Source organism: Lepus europaeus, chromosome 12, assembly GCF_033115175.1.
Source record: "Lepus europaeus isolate LE1 chromosome 12, mLepTim1.pri, whole genome shotgun sequence".
In the NCBI taxonomy this organism is placed as follows: domain Eukaryota; kingdom Metazoa; phylum Chordata; class Mammalia; order Lagomorpha; family Leporidae; genus Lepus; species Lepus europaeus.
Genome location: NC_084838.1, coordinates 100,846,582 through 100,868,708, shown reverse-complemented (window position 1 = coordinate 100,868,708; position 22,127 = coordinate 100,846,582). Strand labels below are relative to the sequence as shown.

Genomic DNA, 22,127 nt, shown 5'->3' with positions numbered 1-22,127 from the left:
AGCACTTATCTAGTCAATTAATATGACAAAACAGAAACCCCTATGAAGCGTAAAAACATTTTCCCTCCCCAATTAGAATTGAGCATGATGAATCTCCCCTGATGGCATTTTAATACTGCTATTCATTCATTGCAATCACTGGCCCTACCTAGTGTTGGAAAAGACAAAGCTATAATGAAGCAGGATAGCAGAAGAAAGGAGAGATGCTGCGAATGAAAAAAAAAATTTATGCCAAACCGTTTTGAAAACGGGACTACCAAGAAGTTGATCCTGTCTTTACCATCCCCCATCCTTATTTCTTGGACCTTTGGACTTCAGTTTAGCTCTCTCTTCACAACTTTGAAAACCCAGCCAACATGATCTCTCTTGGACCTTTCTGTAAATGCTGGCATTGTTTTCTCTCTTATTGTAGGTCTGTTGCTTCCACCAGAATATAGTCTAACTGCTTCTACTTGATATAGGCATTAAAAGAACAGAAATATGTTGTGTAAAGGCGTATTTCCTTTTATATGAAAATTGACACAGTCTGAAATATTTTTGAAAGAAGATATTTGTTTCTTCCTGGTATGCACATATCCCAGGTTTCAAGCTCATAGTTCAACTCCAAGTTCTGTAAATGCCAATACAGATGCAGATTATTGTCTATACTCTGGTAGTTTGAACCATATGGAATTGCTAATAATTGAGTATCTCTCAATGGATAATTTTGCTCACTACATTAACAGATATCATCCTAATTGGAAAATATGTGCTTTCCTTCACATGGATTTTAGTAAATTTTTGCCAAATGGGCACAAGCATCTGGATGCTTCCCTTTTCAAGCCAAGTTAGAAGTTGTTGAGCTTTTTCCATTTCTAATTGATGGTCCTAGAGTGTCTGACATTGGCAATGGTAGTTGGTACTGGCTGGTGCTGGGACAAGCAAAGTGAATAGCATCAAGGAGGGAAGCCTGGAGCCAGCCTGTCCCCTGGTGACTTCATGACCCTTCTGCCTGGAAGATGACTTATGGCAGACGGCAGTGAGTTAAAGGGCAGGGTTGGCATTAATTAAGTCAAAAAATTAGTTCTGAGTAATTTGAGGAAAGAATGTTGTAATATTCCTTTTGGTGGCAAATGGAGCATTTTTGTTTTTATACAAAAGGTCTTTACTTTTTCAGGATGCATATCATTCCATACTTCATGCACAGAAGAAAAATTTCACAGTTGGAGCAAGAAGTTTTGGTGTTGGAGGTAGAAGGAAGAGGTTCATGTGCCCCTAAAGGAAGGCTAATAAAAACGATCAAGTGAAATGACCATGTATGAGAAAGAGGTGGTTGGGGGAGTTGAGAGAGATGAACTTAGGAAATAATATTTCCTACACTATTCTGAGGGTAGTAGTCCAACTCTAACTGATAGCTCATTAAATGATCTCGCTCAAATAAAGTTGCACCTGATTAGAATGATAGGAAATGTGTTTCTACAACTTCACCTTCCATTGTAGAATAAACAGGATAGCCAATCCTCCTTCTAGGCAGACATCACTAGTCAACAACAGCACTCCTTTTTGCTGACCTTAAACTCCAGCATAATTTTAAAGTCATCCTCAATCCAGAGTTTTGGACAACCAGTGAATAAATTTAGTTAACATTCCTGTCAGCATTCTCAGTGGGAAAACCCTGAAAAAACATCTTGAGAACTGACAAATTGTCTCAGTTTGCTGAATACCTTATCAATAACATTTAATTCTAATGAAATTCCCATAACCTTTTTACTCTTTAATGATTTCCTCATACATTCTGCAACACTGACATCTGTGTACTCTTGTATTCAGAATTTGATTATATCTGCTTTTCATGTACTCCCAAGAATTTGAGATAGATAAAAAGTATCAGTTTTGCTGCAAATACAGTGTATTGTCAAACTTTGTTTGAAATCTTCATCAAACAAACTGATAGGAATTATTTATTACTACAGTTTTCATGATCTTGTGACTATTTTAAAGTTCACCTTATATGACTGAAGCTAAACATCCTTTGATTATTGTTTGTAATCCTCGCCTATTTTCCTACTGGTCTATGGTCTTTTTATAAGTGGAGCTCTTTATTTAATACAGCCATTATGCCTTTCACTATAATGTAAATTTTTTAAAGATTGTATTCATTTATTTTAGAGGTAAAGTTACAGACAGAGAGAGGGAGAGACAGAGAAAGGTCTTCCATCTGCTGGTTCACTCCCAAAAGGCCACAACAGCTTACGCTGGCCTGATCTGAAGCCAGGAGCCAGAAGCTTCTTCTAGGTCTCCTAAGCAGGTGCAGGGGCCCAAGTACTTGCGCCATCTTCCACTGCTTTCCCAGGCCATAAGTGGAGAGCTGGATTGGAAGAGGAGTAGCAAAGATGTGAACCAGCACCCATACAGAACGCCAGAACCACAGAAGGCTTAGCTTTCTATGCCACAGTGCCAACTCCCCATAGTGTAAATTTAAAAATATGCTATCTAAAAATAATAAATACAATATTTATTGAGTTGAAAATAAAATTAAAAAATAAAACTTTAAAGCTAAATATTTTAAGATATTTTATACACACACACATACAAGAATGTATACATATATAGCCTAATGCTTATTATAAGGTCAATTAGTTAAATAAAAATAATTATGTATAAATACTGACACTGTTAATCTAAATAAAATATTTAATTATTAAAAAAGAAACTTCATTTGGATTTTTTTTCGAAAGATATTCTTAGAACTTTTATCTTTCATGTTTCAAAGATCAGATATATCTCCCAATAGTCATTTGAATTCTAAATGCTTGGAGGTAGGACTAAATTCTATTTAAATTTCATTACTTATTTCATTATGAGAAAGAAGGATGTTGCCATGAAAAATTTTAAAAATTGGCTATTGTGACTGAGTATTTGAAACACTCTGAATTTCTCTTTTTTTTCCAAGTATGCTGAATTTACACTGGTAATTGCTCTGTGCACCATTTTCTTGAGTGAGCAGAATAGGTCTATGCTGGAGTAAAAGGTGGTATTTCCTTCTTATTTAAGTATTCATTTCTCTTCCAACCTGCAATATTCAGAAACCATCATTCCCTACTAATTCTAAGTCCCCCTACTGTTTTTATGGACAGCAGCAGGACATTAAATATAATATGTTTATGTATTTGAAAGTCAGAGTTAGATGTACTTTGGAAATTTATATTCCTTAAATAAAAGTTTAAAAAAAAAAAAGAGGAGCCAAGATGGCGGAAGAATGAGGGCACGTACCAACAGTCAGTCCAAGAAAAGATAGTTAAACAAAACTGGAGTTACTGTACCCTCGGGAAGAGACTCAGAAAAAAACTGCAGAGGAAACTCTTCTGGATCTTGTGGATGTGACACAGAAGACCTACAGGGAGAGCAAGGTGGCACACTGCCGTGCCGAGCCATGCTGCAGGAGTGGAGCGGTGAGAGAGGAGCCGCAAGAGCGGGGAACCCAGTGAGCCCAGCCACAGAAGCCCAGCCACAGAATTTGAGCCCCAGCGCTGGAAGGAGAGGTAACCTGAGACATTGGCCGGGAAGGTTAGAGCGTGGTCTGAGTTCCCACGGGGGGAAAGTGCACCAGGCTGACTGGAGGAAAGAAAAAAAAGTGAATAAATAGGGGGAACCGGCAGGGTCAGTAGCCTCTCTCCCCACTCACCTTACAAAGACGAGCAAGACAAACAGTAGGCACCATTTTACATATGTAAAACAAACCCCTCCATAACCTAGGCAACCCAGTGAGCTGTGTGGAATTTCTTCCCAACTGAGTCTAAAAAAAAAAAAGAGAGAGAGAGAGAGAGAGAGAGCAAGTCAGAGAACAACTTGGGTGAGTCACCATGGGCACACCCTTAACCCTGAAGAACCAAACAGAGCTCTTTGGTCACAGCCAGCATAGCCTCTAAGGATCCATCAAAAGCAAGCAGTCCACATACTATAGAGTCATACCATAATGAGAAAAACACCACAGCGAAGGAAACAAAGAATGCCTCCAAGATGCCGAACAAACGTAGAAACCAAGCTAACAAGAGCAAGAAAGATAATATGATGCCCCCAAATGAAAAAGACACCCCAATTCAAGATTATGAAGATGATGAGATAGAAGAAATGCAAGAAGCAGATCTCAAAAAATTGGAACGATCATTAAGAAGGTCTCAAAAACAAATTCTTGAACTACAGAAATCCTTAAAGGACAAGATAGAAAATCTCTTTCGCGAAAATGAAATATTGAGGAATCAAAATGAAATGAAACAACTAGTAGAACATGAAACTGTGATAGTGATGAGAAATCATAATAAAATGAAGAATTCAACAGATCAAATGACAAACACATTAGAGAGCCTTAAAAACAGAATGGGTGGGCTGGCGCCGTGGTTTAACAGGCTAATCCTCTGCCTTGCAGCACCGGCACACCAGGTTCTAGTCCCAGTTGGGGCGCCGGATTCTATCCCGGTTGCCCCTCTTTCAGGCCAGCTCTCTGCTATGGCCCGGGAAGGCAGTGGAGGATGGCCCAAGTCCTTGGGCCCTGCACCCACATGGGAGACCAGGAGAAGCACCTGGCTCCTGGCTTCTGATCAGCGAGATGCGCCGGCCGCGGCGGCCATTGGAGCGTGAACCAACGGCAAAAAGGAAGACCTTTCTCACTGTCTCTCTCTCTCTCTCTCTCTCACTATCCACTCTGCCTGTCAAAAAAAAAAAACAGAATGGGTGAAGCAGAAGAGAGAATATCAGACTTAGAAGACAGAGAACAGGAAATGAAACAGGCAAACCAAAGAAAAGATGAGGAAATTAGAAAACTAAAAAATATTGTCGGGAATCTACAGGATATTATTTAAAAAAACGAACATTTGGGTCCTAGGAGTTCCTGAAGGCATGGAGAGGGAGAAAGGATTAGAAGGCCTTTTTAGTGAGACACAAGCAGAAAATTTCCCAGGTTTGGAGAAGGACAGAGACTTCTTAGTACAGGAAGCTCATAGAGCCCTAGTAAACATGACCAAAAGAGATGCTCACCATGACACATTGTAATTAAACTCACCACAGTGAAACATAAAGAAAAGATCTTAAAATGTGCTAGAGAGAAACGTCAGACCACTCTCAGAGGATCTCCAATTAGACTCACAGCAGACTTCTCATCAGAAACCCTACAAGCGAGGAGGGAATGGAGAGATATAGCCCAGGTACTAAGAGAGAAAAACTGCCAGCCCAGAATATTATATCCTGCAAAGCTCTCATTTGTGAATGAAGGTGAAATAAAGACCTTTCACAGCAAACAGAAATTGAAAGAATTCGTCGCCATTCGTCCAGCCCTGCAAAAGATGCTTAAAGATGTGATACACGCAGAAACACAGAAGACAGTCACCAATATGAAAGCTACTCAACAGTCAGGAGCCACCCAGGGGAATGACCCAACAAGCCAGGCCTGGTCCAGTGCAGCTGTCATCATCTCAGCCTTCTTCGCACAGGCAGGACACCCCAAAACCCACTGACAGTTCCCAAACAGGACAGGCCTGACCCCTGGGCTTCCTCCAGGGCATCGGCCACCACAGCTGATTATATTTCTGGAGTACTCAACTGAAAAGTCCAGGCTTCCTTACACATTCCACTTCTCATATGGGGTCCTCATGAATTACTGCTCCAAAGACAGGGTGGTCTTGCCCTGTGGGAAGGATGTGGACCACTGACCCCACGCTGATGTCTCCCAGTGCTCCCTTCGACTTGAGGCACAGGAGGACAGTTAGGGAAGGAAGGAAGGGAAGTGTCCTGTGTTCGTGCCCTGATTCTGTGACCTCTCCACACTAGGACAAAGTTGGAATACGTCTCCATCCTGATCCTGATGAGGAGCACACTCAGAATCAGAGCCAGGCACAAAATCTAAAGCAGGCTCCTGGGAACTCAGAGACACCGTAGCTCAGCTGGCGCTCACCTGATCAACTGGACTGAACAAAGTTAATGACTCCTGCCACCTAGCGATACAAACTTCAAACTGAGTTGAGCTTTCCAAGGTGCAGACATCCTGAGCCTTCAGAAAAGGAAGAGTATTTCTGGAAAACACGACCCACTGACACACAGAAGCAACTCCATACCTTAGCATTAGGGACCCAGGAGAGGCTCTTCCGAGCTTAGGGGACTCTCAGGTTTCTGTGGAGACAGGTGGCTAAGAAGTGGTCACTAAGTTGAGTTGCCTGATGCCTAAAGTACACACAACCTGGAGTGGGGCAGATGTTAGCAGGTCAGTCTCAAGACCTAGCCCCTGGGGAAAGGTGTCCTTGTGCACCTTCTGTGCTCCCTAGAGAACCATCAGAGCCTGAAGCTGCCTAGCTCACTGCCAGGGTGTCCGTGTTAGAGTCAAGGGACGGCCCATCTGACCTCCTCTCTAGAAAATCTCACAAGTCTAGGACCGCTGCACACTATGTGGACAACTCCTGGAGAAATTCTGCTCTGCATGGCCTCAGTCCATTAGGACACCCCGTCTGGGAACAGATTCCTGGAACACAAACATGCTAACAGATTGCCCAACTGCCAATGGCACACTCTTGAATTTGTCCACATAAGGAAGTGATGAAAATCCACATGTATTTGAATCTTTGACCCTTAAAGATGAACCAACCTACCTAGGAGCAACGCAGTGACTCAGAATGAGAAGGATCCATGCTCACACACAAGTGCACCCAGCCTTGGATGCAGCTTTGATGATTAGCTTGGTCTCTAAGGCACACACCCACTGTCACCCAAATATTCTTAATGCACACATATCTCGGGTCATACATGTTGGAAGCAAGCATGCAGGGTTAGGCAAGAGGGGCAACAGGAGCAGGGGTAGAAATTCTGGAACTGCTCCCCAACAACAATTTGTTTTCCAAAGGACGCCCCCATGGAAGGCATATCTTGCATCACTGTGCTCAGAGACAGCCTGCCCACCACCAACAGTCCAAGTGGCAACACAGCAGTAAGAGTGGGGTCTATACATACAGAGCAGTAAGATGCACACACTCACATAGGCAGGGCCCTCTTATTCCCCACTGCTGCATGCTGGAGGGGCCTTTGGAGCACAAAGAGATCTCCTCTTCCCAGGGACCCCTTGGAGATCAGGAGTCATAAAAGCAGCCATCTGAGATCTCTGAGCGACTCTGTGTTGCTCTAGATTAGGATCAAGAACCAAGCAGTTCAAGAATCCTCTGACCCTGTCATTCCCTGTTCAGCATTTGTGCATCATTTCATCCAGGTTTAACGATCTCACCAGCAAGCAGATAAAAATTGCAAATTTCATGTATTAGCACTGATAAAAATTCCAATGTCTTGCTTTGTCTATTACACTGCTTTGTGGTGTCATGGCTGGCATTTTATTACTCTTTGTACATTTCTAATGGCTTCTAGATTTGTCAGTTTTCTGTGCCTACTGAGTAACAGAAACTTTCCCCCACCCTGCATCCTGGAGCACCACAGCTGGTCTTTGGCAAACATCCTCTGTTGGGACCATCCTCACCTCAGTGGGATGTGCAGATTGGTGAGCTTTCCTAGTAACAACTTCCCAGGAAGAACAGAAACAATGTCTAGGTCTTCTGGAAGTTCCGTAAGGTGGGGGTGGCGATGGAGGTGAACAGATTCAAAGAGGATTTCTTTAAACCTGTAAGGGTTACAAGAAAGAGGACAAGCTCTAGACTCCAGCAGCAATCCCTCAGGCTGAAACCTAGGTTCCTGAAGTTACTAATCCATCAGAGAGACCCACCCAGCTTGACTGGCACTGTATGCACATCCTCCCAGCATCACTGAGCATCAGATCAGACATCAACCTGGGCTGGGCATCTGTGTTTCCCATCTGTCAGGTTCCAAATGGGGGCTGACATACCTGCACATACCATATATCACCTCTGGGCTGTATAACTGGAAGGCACAAGAGGAAAGCCTAAAGAATTCCAGGCATGAATAGTGGGGATTTGTTGAAACTAGAATGCCCACCTTCTGACAGTAGTGGAAACGTGAGCTGGGCTAGCAAAGTCCTTGGAGGAAGCTCAATCAGCATGCTAATCAAACAAATCACTAGGCCTAGAGCGTGGTTGGGAGATCAGTGGCAAGGACAACCCCAGTGGGGGAATCACAAAATACCACAAGGACATAAAGAGATTAGAGCATTGGGGAATGTATTTCTAAAAGTCATATAAAACCAAGCAGGGCCCTCATAAGATGGAGAAAACTAAAGCGATACACCATATAGCAAGAGAAAACCACTCTTCTTCTAAGAATGACCACATGAGGGTCTCAGACAGCAGGATATGGCCAGTACTCAATCCACGCCCCAAACTGGGTCCCTGTGAATTGTCAAACAGCCTTGCTGCAGACACCATGCTCTAACTTTCTTCATTGTGTAAAGAGATGGCCCAAACCTGAGTGCAGCACTAGCTTCAGCACACCTGAACCCCTCTTGAGTGTGCACTGTTACATTTCCTGTAAAGAACCATGCTTCTCTGCTGACCTCTTGTCTGATCTTCAATCTTCTTATAATGGAGACAAACACCTGGACCCAGCTACCCCACAAACTGATCTGCAAATACAAATCTACCTTCACCTACCAAGGAGATGCTCCAGCCACATGAACCAGGAAACTGGGTCTACAAAACTTGAGACATTGGGCTCCCACGTGATTAGCAAAATCACAAGTGGACAGGACCCCATGTGGTCTGCTAACGATCCATTCTTCTCTTAAATATGAAGGTTAGGGGCCAGCGCTCTGCATATCAGGTAAAGCCGCTGCCTGCAGTGCCAGCATCCCATATGGGCACTGGTTTGAGTCCTGGCTGCTCCATTCCAATCCAGCTCTCTGCGGTGGCCTGGGAAATCAGTGGAAGATTGCCCAAGTCCTTGGGCCCCTGCACCCACGTGGGAGACCTGAAAGAGCTCCTGCCTTTGGTGACCAATTGGGGAGTGAACCAGCGGATGGAAGACCTCGGTCTCTCTGCCTCTCCTCTCTCTGTGTAACTCTGACTTACAAGTAAATAAATCAATCTTTTAAAAAAAATGAAGGTTATTGCTTAGGTTCACCATACCCAAGTGAAGAAGCTGCTGAGCCTACCCTTACCAATCAACAGATATCCTCATGACTCTGTTATATCGAAGCTCTCAGAGTATGCATTTGCAGGAAACTGGATTCAGAAGCCACAGGCATGTACATCTACTTGATAAAGCTAACTATAGTACTAAGTAGTCCTTGAAACGCACAATTTTGCTCTAAGAAAACGATCTTTTGTTTGCTTGAAACAAAAAACACCCTAAATAAAGACAATATCAAACACGTTCCCTGAATTCCTAAAGGCACCGGAACACCCACTTTCAGATACAACACACTTTCAGATACAACCACCCCACAATTCTCACACGGCCAAATAAACAAGAAAACCTACATGCTCACATACACACACTGACCCCCAAACCATGCACACACACTTATCGGTGTGCAGTCAGTGGCACTGATCTAACAGGTGAGTAGCACAGAAGTCACACACCATACAAGGTACAACTTCCTTTATTGTTAATTTCGTGCACACAAGATGCAGGCAAGGCAACCGTGATTTGACACAGGACTGGGGACTACAGCTGACTACTAATCTGAGCCAAGCTGCTCACGTCACGGACACCTATCCGCACTAAACCTGAGTGCTGCACTTCTCCTCAGCTGCACCACGTCCATAGGTCAAACAGGATGCACCTGAAGGCGGCACGCACCGTCAGCAGCCCGAGCTACCTGTTGGGCTGCATCAGGGTTTCCGTCCCGAGGGAGCTTCCCCAGCCTCAGCCTTGCTCAGAATGCTGGCGACACCGACGGGACACACGGAGGGTCCTCTGCGGTACTAAAGCCCCCTCACGTAGGTCAGGCATCGTCAGCACACGGGGAGCGCCCTGCCAGGACCAGGACCGGCACCAAATTCGGCGGTTTCACCGCTCGCTCGCTCGCTCCGCAGCCAGCTGGCCGCTGGGGCCGCTGGGCCGCACAGACCAAGGGAGAGCCCACCGCATAGCGGGAAGGATCACAAAGTGCAAGGACCGCTCGGCAAGACTGGGGCTGGGGGTCCATTACCTTCTAAGTAACGGACTCTCGGGGCGCCGCCATGGCTGCGATTCCCTGGGGCACGCGCTCTCCTCGCGCCTGCGCATCACCTGGGTTGGACGCCCGCAACGGATGCTGGGAGACGTTGGAGGGCAACTGGAGCAGGGCGGGAACCCGGCGCGCCCCGAGGGCGTGCGCATGCGTGCGGAGCGCGCGCCAAAGATAGGAGTGCAGGGAGACAATATGTGGTCTAGAAAGATTGTTGCGGTTTTTCCGCGACCAGACGAGTCCTGGAATCTTTGTGGCCGTCTCTCCATTAACCTACCGCGTCTGAAACGACCCCTGATGGTTTGGAAGAGGGCAGACGTCCGCCCTGGCACGCGCACCCCAGGGAAGGGCTCTTCCCAGGGCTGCACCCTAGAGCGGGGTCTCCTGCACTGGGGTCAGCGCTTGCATCCTCTCCGGACTGCAGGTCTCCGAGACTTGTCCGCGCCTCCCCAAAACGCTGCCTCCTTTCTTCCCAGCCCGCCTGGGTTCCATGGAAGAACAGTCTGGCCAAGAATGTTAGACCTGGAAACACTGAAGGACTCCGGTTCCTAGCTCCGTTCTTAGAGTTTGTCCTCTGGTATTTACTGTACTTGGGGAATTTACATGATACAGGGAATTTTAAATAAACAGTGATTCGCAAATGCTTTCGTTGAAAATTTCTTACCATCCTAAGACGTGCCAATTTGAACCACATAAAGTAAAAAATACCATGTAGTATAGGCGTAATTTCACAACAAAGAAACACTCATTCCTTAAGTTCCTGAGTAAAAACGTGGCCTCATCAACCCTCCAATATGAAGTTACTGTTTGAACACCATGTAAGGGTGCACACGATAGAAATACAAGTCTTTGAGAAGGCTCTTAAACTTGTTTATGTTTTAAGTCACACCTCTAGGTGGTTTTTATTTCTTAGGTCACACCTCTAATTGGTTTTTTTGTTTTTGGTTTTTGTTTTTGTTTTTGTTTCTTTTCTGTTGGTGGTGGTGGTGGTGGTTTTTTGCCATTCACCATTACCTTGCTTGAATTGCTCCCATATTATCTTCTGAACATATTGGTAGACCTGATCCAGTGCTTGCATGAAGAACAAAAACATTGTTGAGTGTAAATGGGTGGTTCATGCTACAGAGGACTGAGGCTCCTAGCCCCTGGTTTATTCTCCAGGTGACTTCAACTCCAGGGCTATGCCAAGAGGCAGCTAGATGCGTGGAACTTCATACTTTTCAGGTCACACCTGGATTCGTGAACCCAACAACTTGAGGCATCATCTGTGGCCTCCCAGGGTGCACATCAGCAGAATGCTGGAAGGCCCAATGACTCCAGTACAGACTCAACACCATCCGGAGTACCTGTAATATTTATGAGCTAAAGACCCACTTGTTCTAAATACCTGTCTTACAAACCAAAGAAAGTAACCACAAGTAACACAAACTCATTCTGCACACCAGTAAAATTAACTATCAGAAACTAATTGAAAGTATTTTCAAAAACAAAACTTCCTGTCCATATACTTTTAGATAAAAATGTACACATCACAAAAATTTCCTGTGGAAGGGAAAAGTGACCAGGATACTTTGTTGGGAGGAAGCCCCATCCCTATGTATTCCATTTGACTTTTGAAATACAAAAATATTTGCACGTCACAATACTCCATGAAAAGCATTAAAAGGAGAAAAAGCATACATTTAACAACAAACACTGTCAGTACCACAAAAGGTTGGGGAGGGGGTTTCTGAGTTAGTCTGTAAGCTCTAATATCAGTCCGTGATGGACAGAGGCGTTCCAACAAAGGGGATCAGAAGTCAGACTTTCCTTGGAAATGCAGATTCAGCAGTGGACAGTACTTGGGGGTGCAAGACTGCTTCCCTCAGGATGAAGTGCACACACTGCGACTGTCACTGATCCGCTGATACGTTCTCAGACACTTGGTCCCCTCTTCTCCCTAAGCAAGCCTGTACTGATCACATCATGTGTTCTGAAATTTGATGAGAAAGTGCTTCACTGAATGTAGCTAGGGGCCTACCTTCCTCCACAGGTGGGAAGCAGGGTGGCCTAGGAACCAAGAGTAGGTATATTGATATGGAACAGATGTTAAGGAGGAACCAAGTACAGTCGGTGTGCTGGAAATCAGAGAATACTTTAACACTGCCTGAGGAGCTCACATCAGCTGTTCTGCCGCAGTTCAGATTCAGGAGAACTTGAGATTCTGCCCTACTGCAAGAGCCTCAGAATGTCTCCCCACCCCCACCTGGGCTGCTCTCCTGCCACCCCTCCCCCACCAGAGAAGCCTGAGCCCCACATTCCGTTCCTGTTACCTTTAAACTTGCCCCAGCTGCTGCAGTTGGACCCTGAGCGGCCAGCTCACTGCTGGGTCCTGAACTTGTTTCTCTCATTGAGGAGGCTGTGCTGAGTGTCCAAGCCTGCAGGGAGAGCTTCAGGAGGAGGTAAGTCTGTAGGGGTGGGGCTGTTTAACCAGATTCCCTGCTACTACTTGGATACTTGGGGACTCACATGGGACACGTCCCCTGGGGACAGCTGACTGGATTGAAGTAGAAGAAAGAGACAACCCTGGATGTCCACAAGGACATCGTACCTGGGGAGGCTGTGGAAGCCTATGTTGAACGGACGCTGTTGACTGGGGAGACTACTGGCCACATACAGGTGGATCAAGATGCCCCATGGGAAGTGTACTGATGAGTAGAAGAGACGGGAGCAAATGGATTCGTTCTCTGTAAACCAGGAGAGGGGCACAGGTCACTTCAGTCTGAGGGGTGTAGTGCGAGGATGGCTGGGGATGAGGTGGAGGCAGAGAGAGGCTCAGGGTATAGCTGAGCCTACCCTTTCAGTCACAGGGAGCCTGCCCTTGAAAGGGCTCAGAGGGTGTAGACAGGGCTATCCTAGGTATTAGGATGCTGAGATGAAATGGGCTTAGCCATGAAAATGATCAGTTGGGATCCTTCCCTTTTACCCATTCTTCCTTGAGTGAGCCTGGAAATTACAACCACCTCTACTGCCCATATCCTCCCAGCTCTCTGCTTCCTGCCCAGTAGTGGTTTCTTTCACTCCAGGAAAGTTGTTTTCTCTGGATTCTGCAAGGACAGGAATGGCAATTAGCATCAGGCAACAGAGGGCTTGGGTTTCCCCTAAGTGGTCTGCATTGTTCCTCCTGTAGTGGAAACACAAGTCTTTCAATCAAGTCATCCTACAGCTCATGGTGGGCCTCTGCCAAGGACTTTCCATAAAGATGAAGGCAGTGCACGAACTCCACCTCTGTACTTCACAGACAGGTTCAGCTGGGCAGAGTGGTTGGATTTCCACAGGAAGTTTCAGTGAATGCTGTTCTCCACCTTTATTTTCATAAAGCTTATTTATTTGAGTAGCAGAGGGGAGATAGTGAGGGCTTGACAAGCAATGGAAGAGGGAGAGAGGGAGAAAAGAAAGAGAGAGGAGAGGAAGGGAGAGAGTAAGAGAGGGAGAGAGGGAGAGAGGTAGGGAAGGAGGGAGGGAGAGAGAGAGAGAAAGAGAGAGAAAGGGAGGGAGAGGGAGAGGAAGGGAAGGAGGTATCTACATCTTCTATCCACTGTACTCCCCAGTGTCTGAAATAATCAGAGCTGGGCAAGGTCAAAGCCAGGAGCCCAGAACACTGCCAGAGTCTCCAACAAAGGACAGGAATTCATGTGCTTTGTCTTCATTTTCTGCCTCCATTCTCACGTTAGCAAGAAGTTGCATCAGAAGTACAGTTTGCCAGGACTAGAACAAGCTCCAATATGGGATGTGGACATGCCAAGTTGCAGCTTAACTCACTGTGCCAAAGAAACCACACCTGTTTTTATATTAAAGGATGGAGAGTAGCAGTTAGGAAGGTTATGTTCAATGTGAGGACACGGGTCCTGATCCTTAGACACATGTGCACTGTGCCTGTTGTCATTTACTGGGCTCTGTGTGGTTCCTGGTCAGGGATGTGTTCCAGTACATATTGTCCCCCCAACTCCCTGACTCAAGCCTACTCCTCAAGCCTTTGCTTTCCATCACTGAGAGCATAAAGAACGATCCCAGATAGTCACCATTTCCCTCAACCAATTCTGATCTGACCCTTTAGAAATTACGAAATCCCGGACACCTCCCCAGACACCCCTACCAGTCACCACCCTGTGGACTTTCTAACCCTATGCAGCCATCCCTGATTGTGTAAGGAAACCATCTCAAGGGACCAACATCTACCTATCAGTCCTGTTCTTGGGGAACACAGAGGGACCACCAGGCCATGCAACCAGGGGCGGCCAATATATATATGCTCCCTGTGGTTTCGGCAGGGCCCTCTTAAGAAGAGTACCACCTGCTAGCAGGATGATGTTATCCTCAGAGATCACAAGGTTATCCTCATGAATCACAAGGCCATGGTAGGGAGAGATTTCTTCCCAGACCTTTGACCTTCTTGTGCTAGGGTTTAAGGAAAGTGTCCACTAAGAAGTTCCCCTAAGGTGGGGTCTGGGCTCGGTGTTGTGAATCAGCTGGCTTTACCTAGGCTGGGTGGGCATGTGGCACCACAGCTGTATAAGTCCCCTAGCCTGCTGTGGAGTACTGAGGTGCCACTAGGGAGGCAATGCTGATCCAGGTGTTGGGAGACATCTAGACAACTGGGAGTCACCCTGTGTGACTCTAGGGGCAGTGAGAACTCAGTGTTACATCCTGGCAATGAAGGGTATCTGAGAATTGCTATTCGAGAAGGGTATTGAGAATTGGTTCCCCTATTCCATTCACCCCTCTCCTTTGTCTCCACAGCATCTCCAGGGCTGGGATCAGCCATGATCCCGCACCCAGGCACCTCCACGTCTCTCGTCATGCTGCTGCCCTTTTCCCAACCAACTCACGGCCCTGCACCCCAGCCACCCTGGGGACAGCCCCCTCCGCCCCTCCTGAATGTGGCATTCCCTCCAGGCAGTCGCCTTGTGCTGCCTGCTGCTATCCCCAGGATGCCCACAGTGGCTGGAGATGGTGGCTGTGGCCCAAATGGGGCTGGGAATGTCCAGCTATTCCTCCAGTTGAGGACAGGAGGGCAGCCAGTGGAGCCCCTCCACTCTCAGACCTTGGTCTACAACCAAACCCAGATCAGCCTGAATGCCCCAGAGGGGTTCTGTGGGGCAGGGCAGCACCCTGCTCCCATAGCAGTGCCTGTGTCTTCCCTGCAGGCAACAGTGCCTGCACCTACCATGGTGGGAACCCAGGCCAGTCAGGGGGGCTGGCCTCCAGGCCGCCCTCCTCCAGCTCCACCACCAGCTGCCCAGCTGGCCCCGATGGTCTTCCCAGTAAACAACGGGCCACCATCACAAGGGGCTGACAGGGAGCACATCCTGCCTACTCCCAAGGCCCAAGCCTCACCAGACGACCCCTGCAACTCCACCAGCGTCTACGAGAACTTCCGGCGCTGGCAGCACTTCAAGGCCCTGGCCCGGAGGCTCCTTCCCCAGAGCCCTGACACAGAAGCTCTGTCCTGCTTCCTCATGTGAGTACCCATGCCCAGGGCCTGGGGCAGTGCATTGGGAGGATCACGGGGTGGGCAATGCAGGCTAAAAGGGCTCCCAAAGGAAGACCCTGAAGGCAATCGAGAGACCACATGCAGTTCCCATTGGCAGCCATGATATCTCATGCTGCCTGTGACATGCTTCCAGGGCCTTGCCCCACTGGATCTTAGCTATCCTGTGATAACATTTACACTTCCACAATTTCCAGGGTAACCCTTACAGAACACTCAAGGTCAGAGCGGGTCCTGGGATCACAGGAGCCACCACTGGGGTTTGAGTCTGAGTCCACACAGCAATCCCTGTCCACCACCAGCATCATACACAGAAGGTCACAGACCCAGGGACTTGACGTGAGGGCTGGTAAGGAGGGAAGTCTTATGCACAGCCCAACCCTCGCTCTTCCCGGAACTTCCAGGAAGACAGAAGGTGGTCAGGAGCCCACCCAGGGCCACGCTGGGGCACCAGCATGAGGGTCTCTCCTGGGCCAGCACTGACATCGCAGCCCAGAGCCCTCACAGAGAGGAGACACTCGCACCCATTCCCAGGGAGCTGAGAAGGTCACTGCAGCGAACCTGCTGAGCTTGGCACAGGCCAGGCACACGCTCTGTCTCACGAAATGACTGCGGTCAATGCCGTCATGAGGAAAAGGCAATGAGGAGAAGAACACAGCCACAGCCCAAACACCATGGTACAGGCTGTGACTGGACTCTGAGCACCTAAGGCAAGAACGCAGGCCGCTGTCTGGGGCTGCTGGGGACCAAACCAGAGGGAACCTTCCCCGCAGTGGCACACTCCCCTTTCTTGACCACTCTGGCTCCGGTTCCTCTGTGTCTACCACCATCACGACAAACACAGCCACCTTCCACTGAGCAGGGCACTGTGTCCATGTCGCGCCCACCTCTGACCTCCCGGCCGCATCGTCACTCAGCCTGCAGCTGAAAGGAGTCTCCACGCCTTGGTGTTGATGTCTCCATCTCCCTGCAGCTCTGAACACTCAGCATTTCCCAGGAGGCACATCACCCCCCAACTCAGTCCCCATCCACAGAGTCCTGGTCCCCTACTCAGAGCACAGCCTGCATAGCTCCCATACTTCTCCCCACTCACGGGAGCTCTGAGGTCCCAACTCCAGTGCGGCCTCTGGCCAGCAACTATAAAGCAGGTTACACACTCAGCCCTGGGACCAGCAGCCCGCACCAGAGCCCTGGCATGCAGGTCAGATCACTCTGTGTGGTTCTCCCTTTGGGCTGCACTGCACAAGGCCACACGCTGGACGGTTTCAACCACAGATGTTCATGTGTCACATCTGGAGGCTGGAAGACTGAGCACAGGACATGGGCTGGATTCAGATTCCGGTGAGCCTGCTCTTCCTGAGACAGGACCTTCCCACTGTCTTCATTTGAGAGTCAAGCTATGGTGTGTCTTGACCCTCCTCTAAGGACACCAGTACTATCACGGGAGCTGCAGCCTTAGGACCTCTCCTAACCCTAACTGCACCACAGACACCACCTCAGACCCCATCACACTGAGGATTAGGACTTGCACACATGTATTTAGGGGATACAATCATCCAATGCATGCTGCACAGTGATGCTGAAGCCGCAAACGGAAGACAGAGAGGCCAACACAGCCCTGGAAGTGGGTATCCCCCAGATGAGAGGTGGCCAGGAGGCTGGAGAGCCCACACTGGAGGAGGACACGACAGGGACAGAGGGAAGGGGAGACCGCAGCACAGTAGTCAGATCCCTGAGCTCAGGCAGCAAGGTGGGCTTGTGTGTTTTTACTGACTCTGGGGAATTAATTCCAGCCCTGTGCTGCGGACCCTGGCCCAGAGGAGGCCCACCATGCCGCTGGAGGAGGGCCTGCAGTTTGCCTTGCGTGAATGGCAGCACAAGAGCAACTTTGACCGGATGATCTTCTACGAGATGGCAGAAAAGTGAGTTGGGAGTCCTAGTCCCAGGGTTGTGTGGTGGAGGAGGCTGGGGAGGGAGACTGGGCCTGAGGGGCTGGATGTGTCAGCACACATACACCGTTTCTTGGAACAGGCCCTCCGTGGGCCCTGCTCTCCCAGGATACTGCCCCACCTCCTGGATGTAGGGTTCTATGTGCTCTCCTCCCTGGGAGTCCTCCCAATCTGTGTCTGAAGCTACCGAGGCTTTGACGCTCAAGGTTGAGGTGGAGCAGCTAGCGAGCCCTTGTGGTGTCCTCCCACCACGAGGACTCTGCACATGGCACGACCTCCATTGGAGCGTCTGCCTCATGCCCTCGAGAGAGGCGCTATGGACAGATGTGTTCTCAACAGTGAAGCGCCATCCCAGAATGTGCTGCAGCCCAGAGTGTGTTCTCGGGGGTCTGGTGTCTCAGAAGCAGGGCCCTGTGCTGCATTTCTGCCTTTTTATGCAGTGAGATAAGTTTAAACACACAGCACTCAGAGGCAATGCCCCACCTCTCAGCCAGGCCTCCCATCCTCCTGCCTGCCCCTGGACCCTCATCTCCTGCTCCCCCTACAAGGATCACAGTCTCGGGCTCAGGATCTTTGATTCTGAACTAGGACCCAAAAGAGCTTGTGATAAATGTCCTTTTGAGCAGCCTCTGGAGTCAGCCCTACTTGTGGCTCTGTATAGGGCCAGACAAGGCATGCAAGTGGTGAGATCTGCTGTGCCTTTGTTAACTGGGCCTGTAGGGGATCAGAGACACACGTCACAGGCCCGTGCAGGGCAGAAGAGAGCACTGTTCCCAGAATGTTTTACCCCTGTGGGACTGACCAGACATGGGCCTCGCTGACCCCAAGGGACATGTGCATGTGTCTACCACCAGCTGCTGCCAGATCGTTTGTCAGGGCATGGGCCCCTCACGTTTGTCCTGTGTCCCCCACTCTCAGGTTCATGGAGTTTGAGGAAGAGGAGGAGATGCAGATTCAGAAGCTGGGGTGGATGAAGGGGAAACCTTGCCAGCCCCCACCGGTCTCACCAGCACTGCTTCCTCAAGGGCCCCCAGCCCCTGTGGCTGTCCAGCAGCCAGGTACAGTCTCTCGTGTCCCAACACAGCCCTTGGCAGAGGCCAACACAACCCCAGGATCCGTTGTTCCCTCGTCTGGGCCTTTCCTTCAAGAGCAACATGTGTTCCTTTGTGCGGAATGTCCCACGGACAGCCCAGGGGCCCACATGCTTTGGGCCATCACCTGGGAATTTTTCATGCCACAGTCATAGTGCCTCTCATCCCTTAGCTTCCCAAGGAGCCAGCAAACTCTGGCCAGGATGGGGTCTGGAGATAAGAACACAGAGTGTTGGTGACTCAGGTGTTCCACCTCTCGGCCCCATCTTCTCTCTCGGATGCTGTTGTCAGGTTCTCCTGGCCCAGCGAGACCACTCGTGTCCCCCAACAACTGTCCACCCCACTGCGCCTGACATGACACTGGGGCCCCTGTACTCACACCATGTTCCCCATCCACAGGGTGTGCCCCCAGGAAGGCCAGCTCCAAGGCCCTGCCTGCCTGTCCAGTGCCACCCAGACACCAGGGGCCTCAGGACAAGACACCCAAGGAGATCCCGCCAGAGGCTGTGAAGGAGTACATGGAAATCATGGACACGTTGCTGGGGCCAACACCCTTGTCCTGGGAGCCTCCCGATGGCCACCCAGAAGAGGACAGAGATGAAGGTTTCCTGGAGAATGAGGGGTCATACCCGGACCCAGAAATGCTGTCCTACATTGACAGTCTATGCTCCCAGGTGGATTTTGTCACCAAGGTGGGTTGGGATGCGGCACTGGGATGCAAGATCCAAAAAATGACCCTACCAGGCCCTTAAGCCAAATGCAAGTTCTTCACCACTGCCTTTGTGTTCCTGAGTGAATGAGTGAGTGAGTGAGTGAGTGAGTAGTGAGTGAAGCTGACTGCCCACTGATTTACAACCCCAGTGTGAACAGTGATGGGGCCGTCATTGCTTTCTGGTTCTGTTCAAGTTCCCATCATCTCAGATGCTTCAAGCAAGGATGATCACGGACATCTTGCGTCTTTTCTAGGCGGAGGCCATCATTCACCCCAGATTCCTGGAAGAACTGCTTTCCCCAGATCCACAGCTGGACCTCACAGCCCTATCCAAGGAGCTGGAGAAGGAGGAAGGGCTGACTGCTGGCCAGGTAAAGGACAGAAGGTGGTCAGCATTAGAGTAGGGACAGCATGTACACAGGGCAGGGAGGTGAGCCAGGAAACCAGGGGTGGGGGGCAGCATGTAGACAGGGCAGGGAGGTGAGCCAGGAAACCAGGGGTGGGGGCAGCATGTAGACAGGGCAGGGAGTGGCACCAGGAAACCAGGGGTGGGGGCAGCATGTAGACAGGGCAGGGAGGGGCACCAAAAACTGAGGGGGCAGCATGTAGACAGGGCAGGGAGGGGCACCAAGAAAGCAGGGGTGGGGGTACAGCAGGTAGACAGGGCAGGGAGGGGCACCAGGAAACCAGGGGTGGGGGCAGCATGTAGACAGGGCAGGGAGGGGCACCAGGAAACCAGGGGTGGGTCGACAGGGCAGGGAGGGGCACCAGGAAACCAGGGGTGGGGGCAGCATGTAGACAGGCAGGGAGGGGCACCAGGAAACTCAGGGGGCAGCATGTAGATGGGACAAGGAGGGGCACCAAGAAAGCAGGTGGGGGACAACAGGTAGACAGGGCAGGGAGGGGCACCAGGAAACCAGGGTGGGAGCAGCATGTAGACAGGGCAGGGAGAGGCACCTAGGTAGACTGGTGGTAGAAGGGGGGACCCCAGCATGGCAGACCCAGATCATTATGTCTCCCCCTACTCTGCTGGGGAAGAATGACTTCTTGAGGAGCTGCTTCAGGTGGGGTGCAGGTGCTCACATGTGTTAAGGAGACAGAAGAGCCAGTTCCAGCTTAGGGTACAGGGCTAGAATGAGGCTCATGTGGGTGGAGGCAGAACCCCCTCACACCGATGGAACCAGCCCAGAGACTCGGGCCTTTCTGCCTCCTCCTGAGTACCTGCTGTGCACTCCCTGGCCTCCCTCGCACCTGGCACAGCCACTAAGGGCCTGTTTCCTCTGCAGGTAACGGCGAAGCACTTCTCCGTGACAGAGGATGGGGCCGTGGGGGCAACCCCCAGTCATGGTGTGCCCATACTGAACCCCAGCAATTCTGAATCTGGACCCCAACAAAGTGCGGAGAGTGACAACCAGGGCCCCCGCCTTGGGGCCAGAGCTCAGTGCTTCTCCCAGTCGATGCCTTCCCAAGACCTGCAGAGACATGCAGTCCCAGACACCCCCCTGTGCAGGCCTGAGGTTAATGCTGTCTTCAGTGGACATCGGGCGTGTCCCTCACTGGGGGCCACCAAAGATGCTGAGAGTTTCAGAGGAGGACCCTCTGTTGGGGGCCCGCATGCACCATTGGACATCTCCAGTGAGAACGAGGAGGAACTTCCCAGTCTCTCCTTCCTCCTGGCCTCCCAGCACCACCTGCTGCCCTTGGGCTTTGCACGCAGCGAGGCCTCTGCCGAAGACCTGCCCTGCCTTGGAGCTGGGAATCCTTGCAGAGCACCAAAACCCCTGTCTACCCATGGAAGGGACCCTAGGGGTCCCCTCCCACATGCTGCAAAGTCCAGGAAGCAAGCTCTCCAGGGAGGCCCGGGCCCTGTAAAAAAGAAGCCCTGCCCAGGGCCTCACCTCAGGGCTTCTGGAGGGCAGGCCCAGGCTCTGGGCTCTGTGGGAAACTCCCAGGCTCAGAAGAGGAAACGTGACCACTTTGACACCAGGAGGAGGAAGAAGCATCATTCAGCCCACTAGGTGGCGCTAGGGCTCTGGGGAGCAGCTCCTCTAGGTGCAGCCTGAAGCACATGGACCCTAACTCTGCTCTGCACCCAAAGTGCTAACCTTGCTGTTCCTCACCACAAGAGGGCGACTGTAGGACCCCCAGGTGGAGGGACCTGGGGCAAGAGTGTGGAATCATCCCTTTGGGACTTTGTTTGTGTAAATAAAGGAAGTTACATTGGAAACAGTCTGCTCTGCTGCCCTCTGTCCTGGCATCAGTGGGGTGAGGGCAGTGAGGCAAGACAGACGGAGAGGCCTGCTCATGGCTGCACAGGGGCCTGACCGACATCTCCCTCCAGGTTCCCACGCTTCCTACCCCGGCTGCTAGTGCCCCACCATCACCGCCCACACGAGCCCTCATTGGCTCTGGGTCCTCCTGAGCCCCACTGCCCTCTGTGTCCTATACATGTCTTCCTGGGAGCTGCTTCTGAGCCGTCAGTCGAGGGCCCCAGGAGCAGAGTCCGAGAACTGAGCCTGGAGAGGGCACCCTCCCGAGGGGCTCCTTTCTGCTCCCCTGAAGCAGGCTCCAGGCAGGCCTGGTCCCTCCTCAGTGTGGGTCTGGGGAGATGGAAAGCGCTGGCTTTGGGAAAAGAGGCTGCGGCATCTGGGGTAATGTAGGCTGACAATCTGAGCAGCACTGATGGCCGCAAAGCCAAGGGCTGTGCTTTCTCAGTGACCAGGTGGGATTGCTCCACAGGGGGACCTCAGCGCTA

General features: G+C 50.1%; 1 protein-coding gene across 1 annotated transcript; it reads left to right on the top strand.

Annotated features, from left to right (window-relative positions):
* Positions 1 to 14,892: 14,892 nt before the first annotated feature.
* LOC133771899 (NUT family member 2G-like) lies at positions 14,893 to 21,390 on the top strand. Its single transcript, XM_062208283.1, has 6 exons — positions 14,893 to 15,590; positions 17,414 to 17,542; positions 18,488 to 18,627; positions 19,060 to 19,352; positions 19,627 to 19,760; positions 20,742 to 21,390. Exons 1-6 carry the CDS (start codon positions 14,893 to 14,895, stop codon positions 21,388 to 21,390), a joined length of 2,043 nt encoding a protein of 680 aa, XP_062064267.1.
* The last annotated feature ends 737 nt before the right edge of the window (positions 21,391 to 22,127 follow it).

What these genes read in the sequence shown, in the direction of transcription:
- LOC133771899 (XM_062208283.1), top strand. Translation starts at nt 14,893, where the DNA reads ATGATCCCGCACCCAGGCACCTCCACGTCTCTCGTCATGCTGCTGCCC. An exon ending in GCTCTGTCCTGCTTCCTCAT is followed by an intron (nt 15,591 to 17,413) that starts GTGAGTACCCAT and finishes AATTAATTCCAG; the next exon opens with CCCTGTGCTGCGGACCCTGG. An exon ending in TGTGGCTGTCCAGCAGCCAG is followed by an intron (nt 18,628 to 19,059) that starts GTACAGTCTCTC and finishes CCCCATCCACAG; the next exon opens with GGTGTGCCCCCAGGAAGGCC.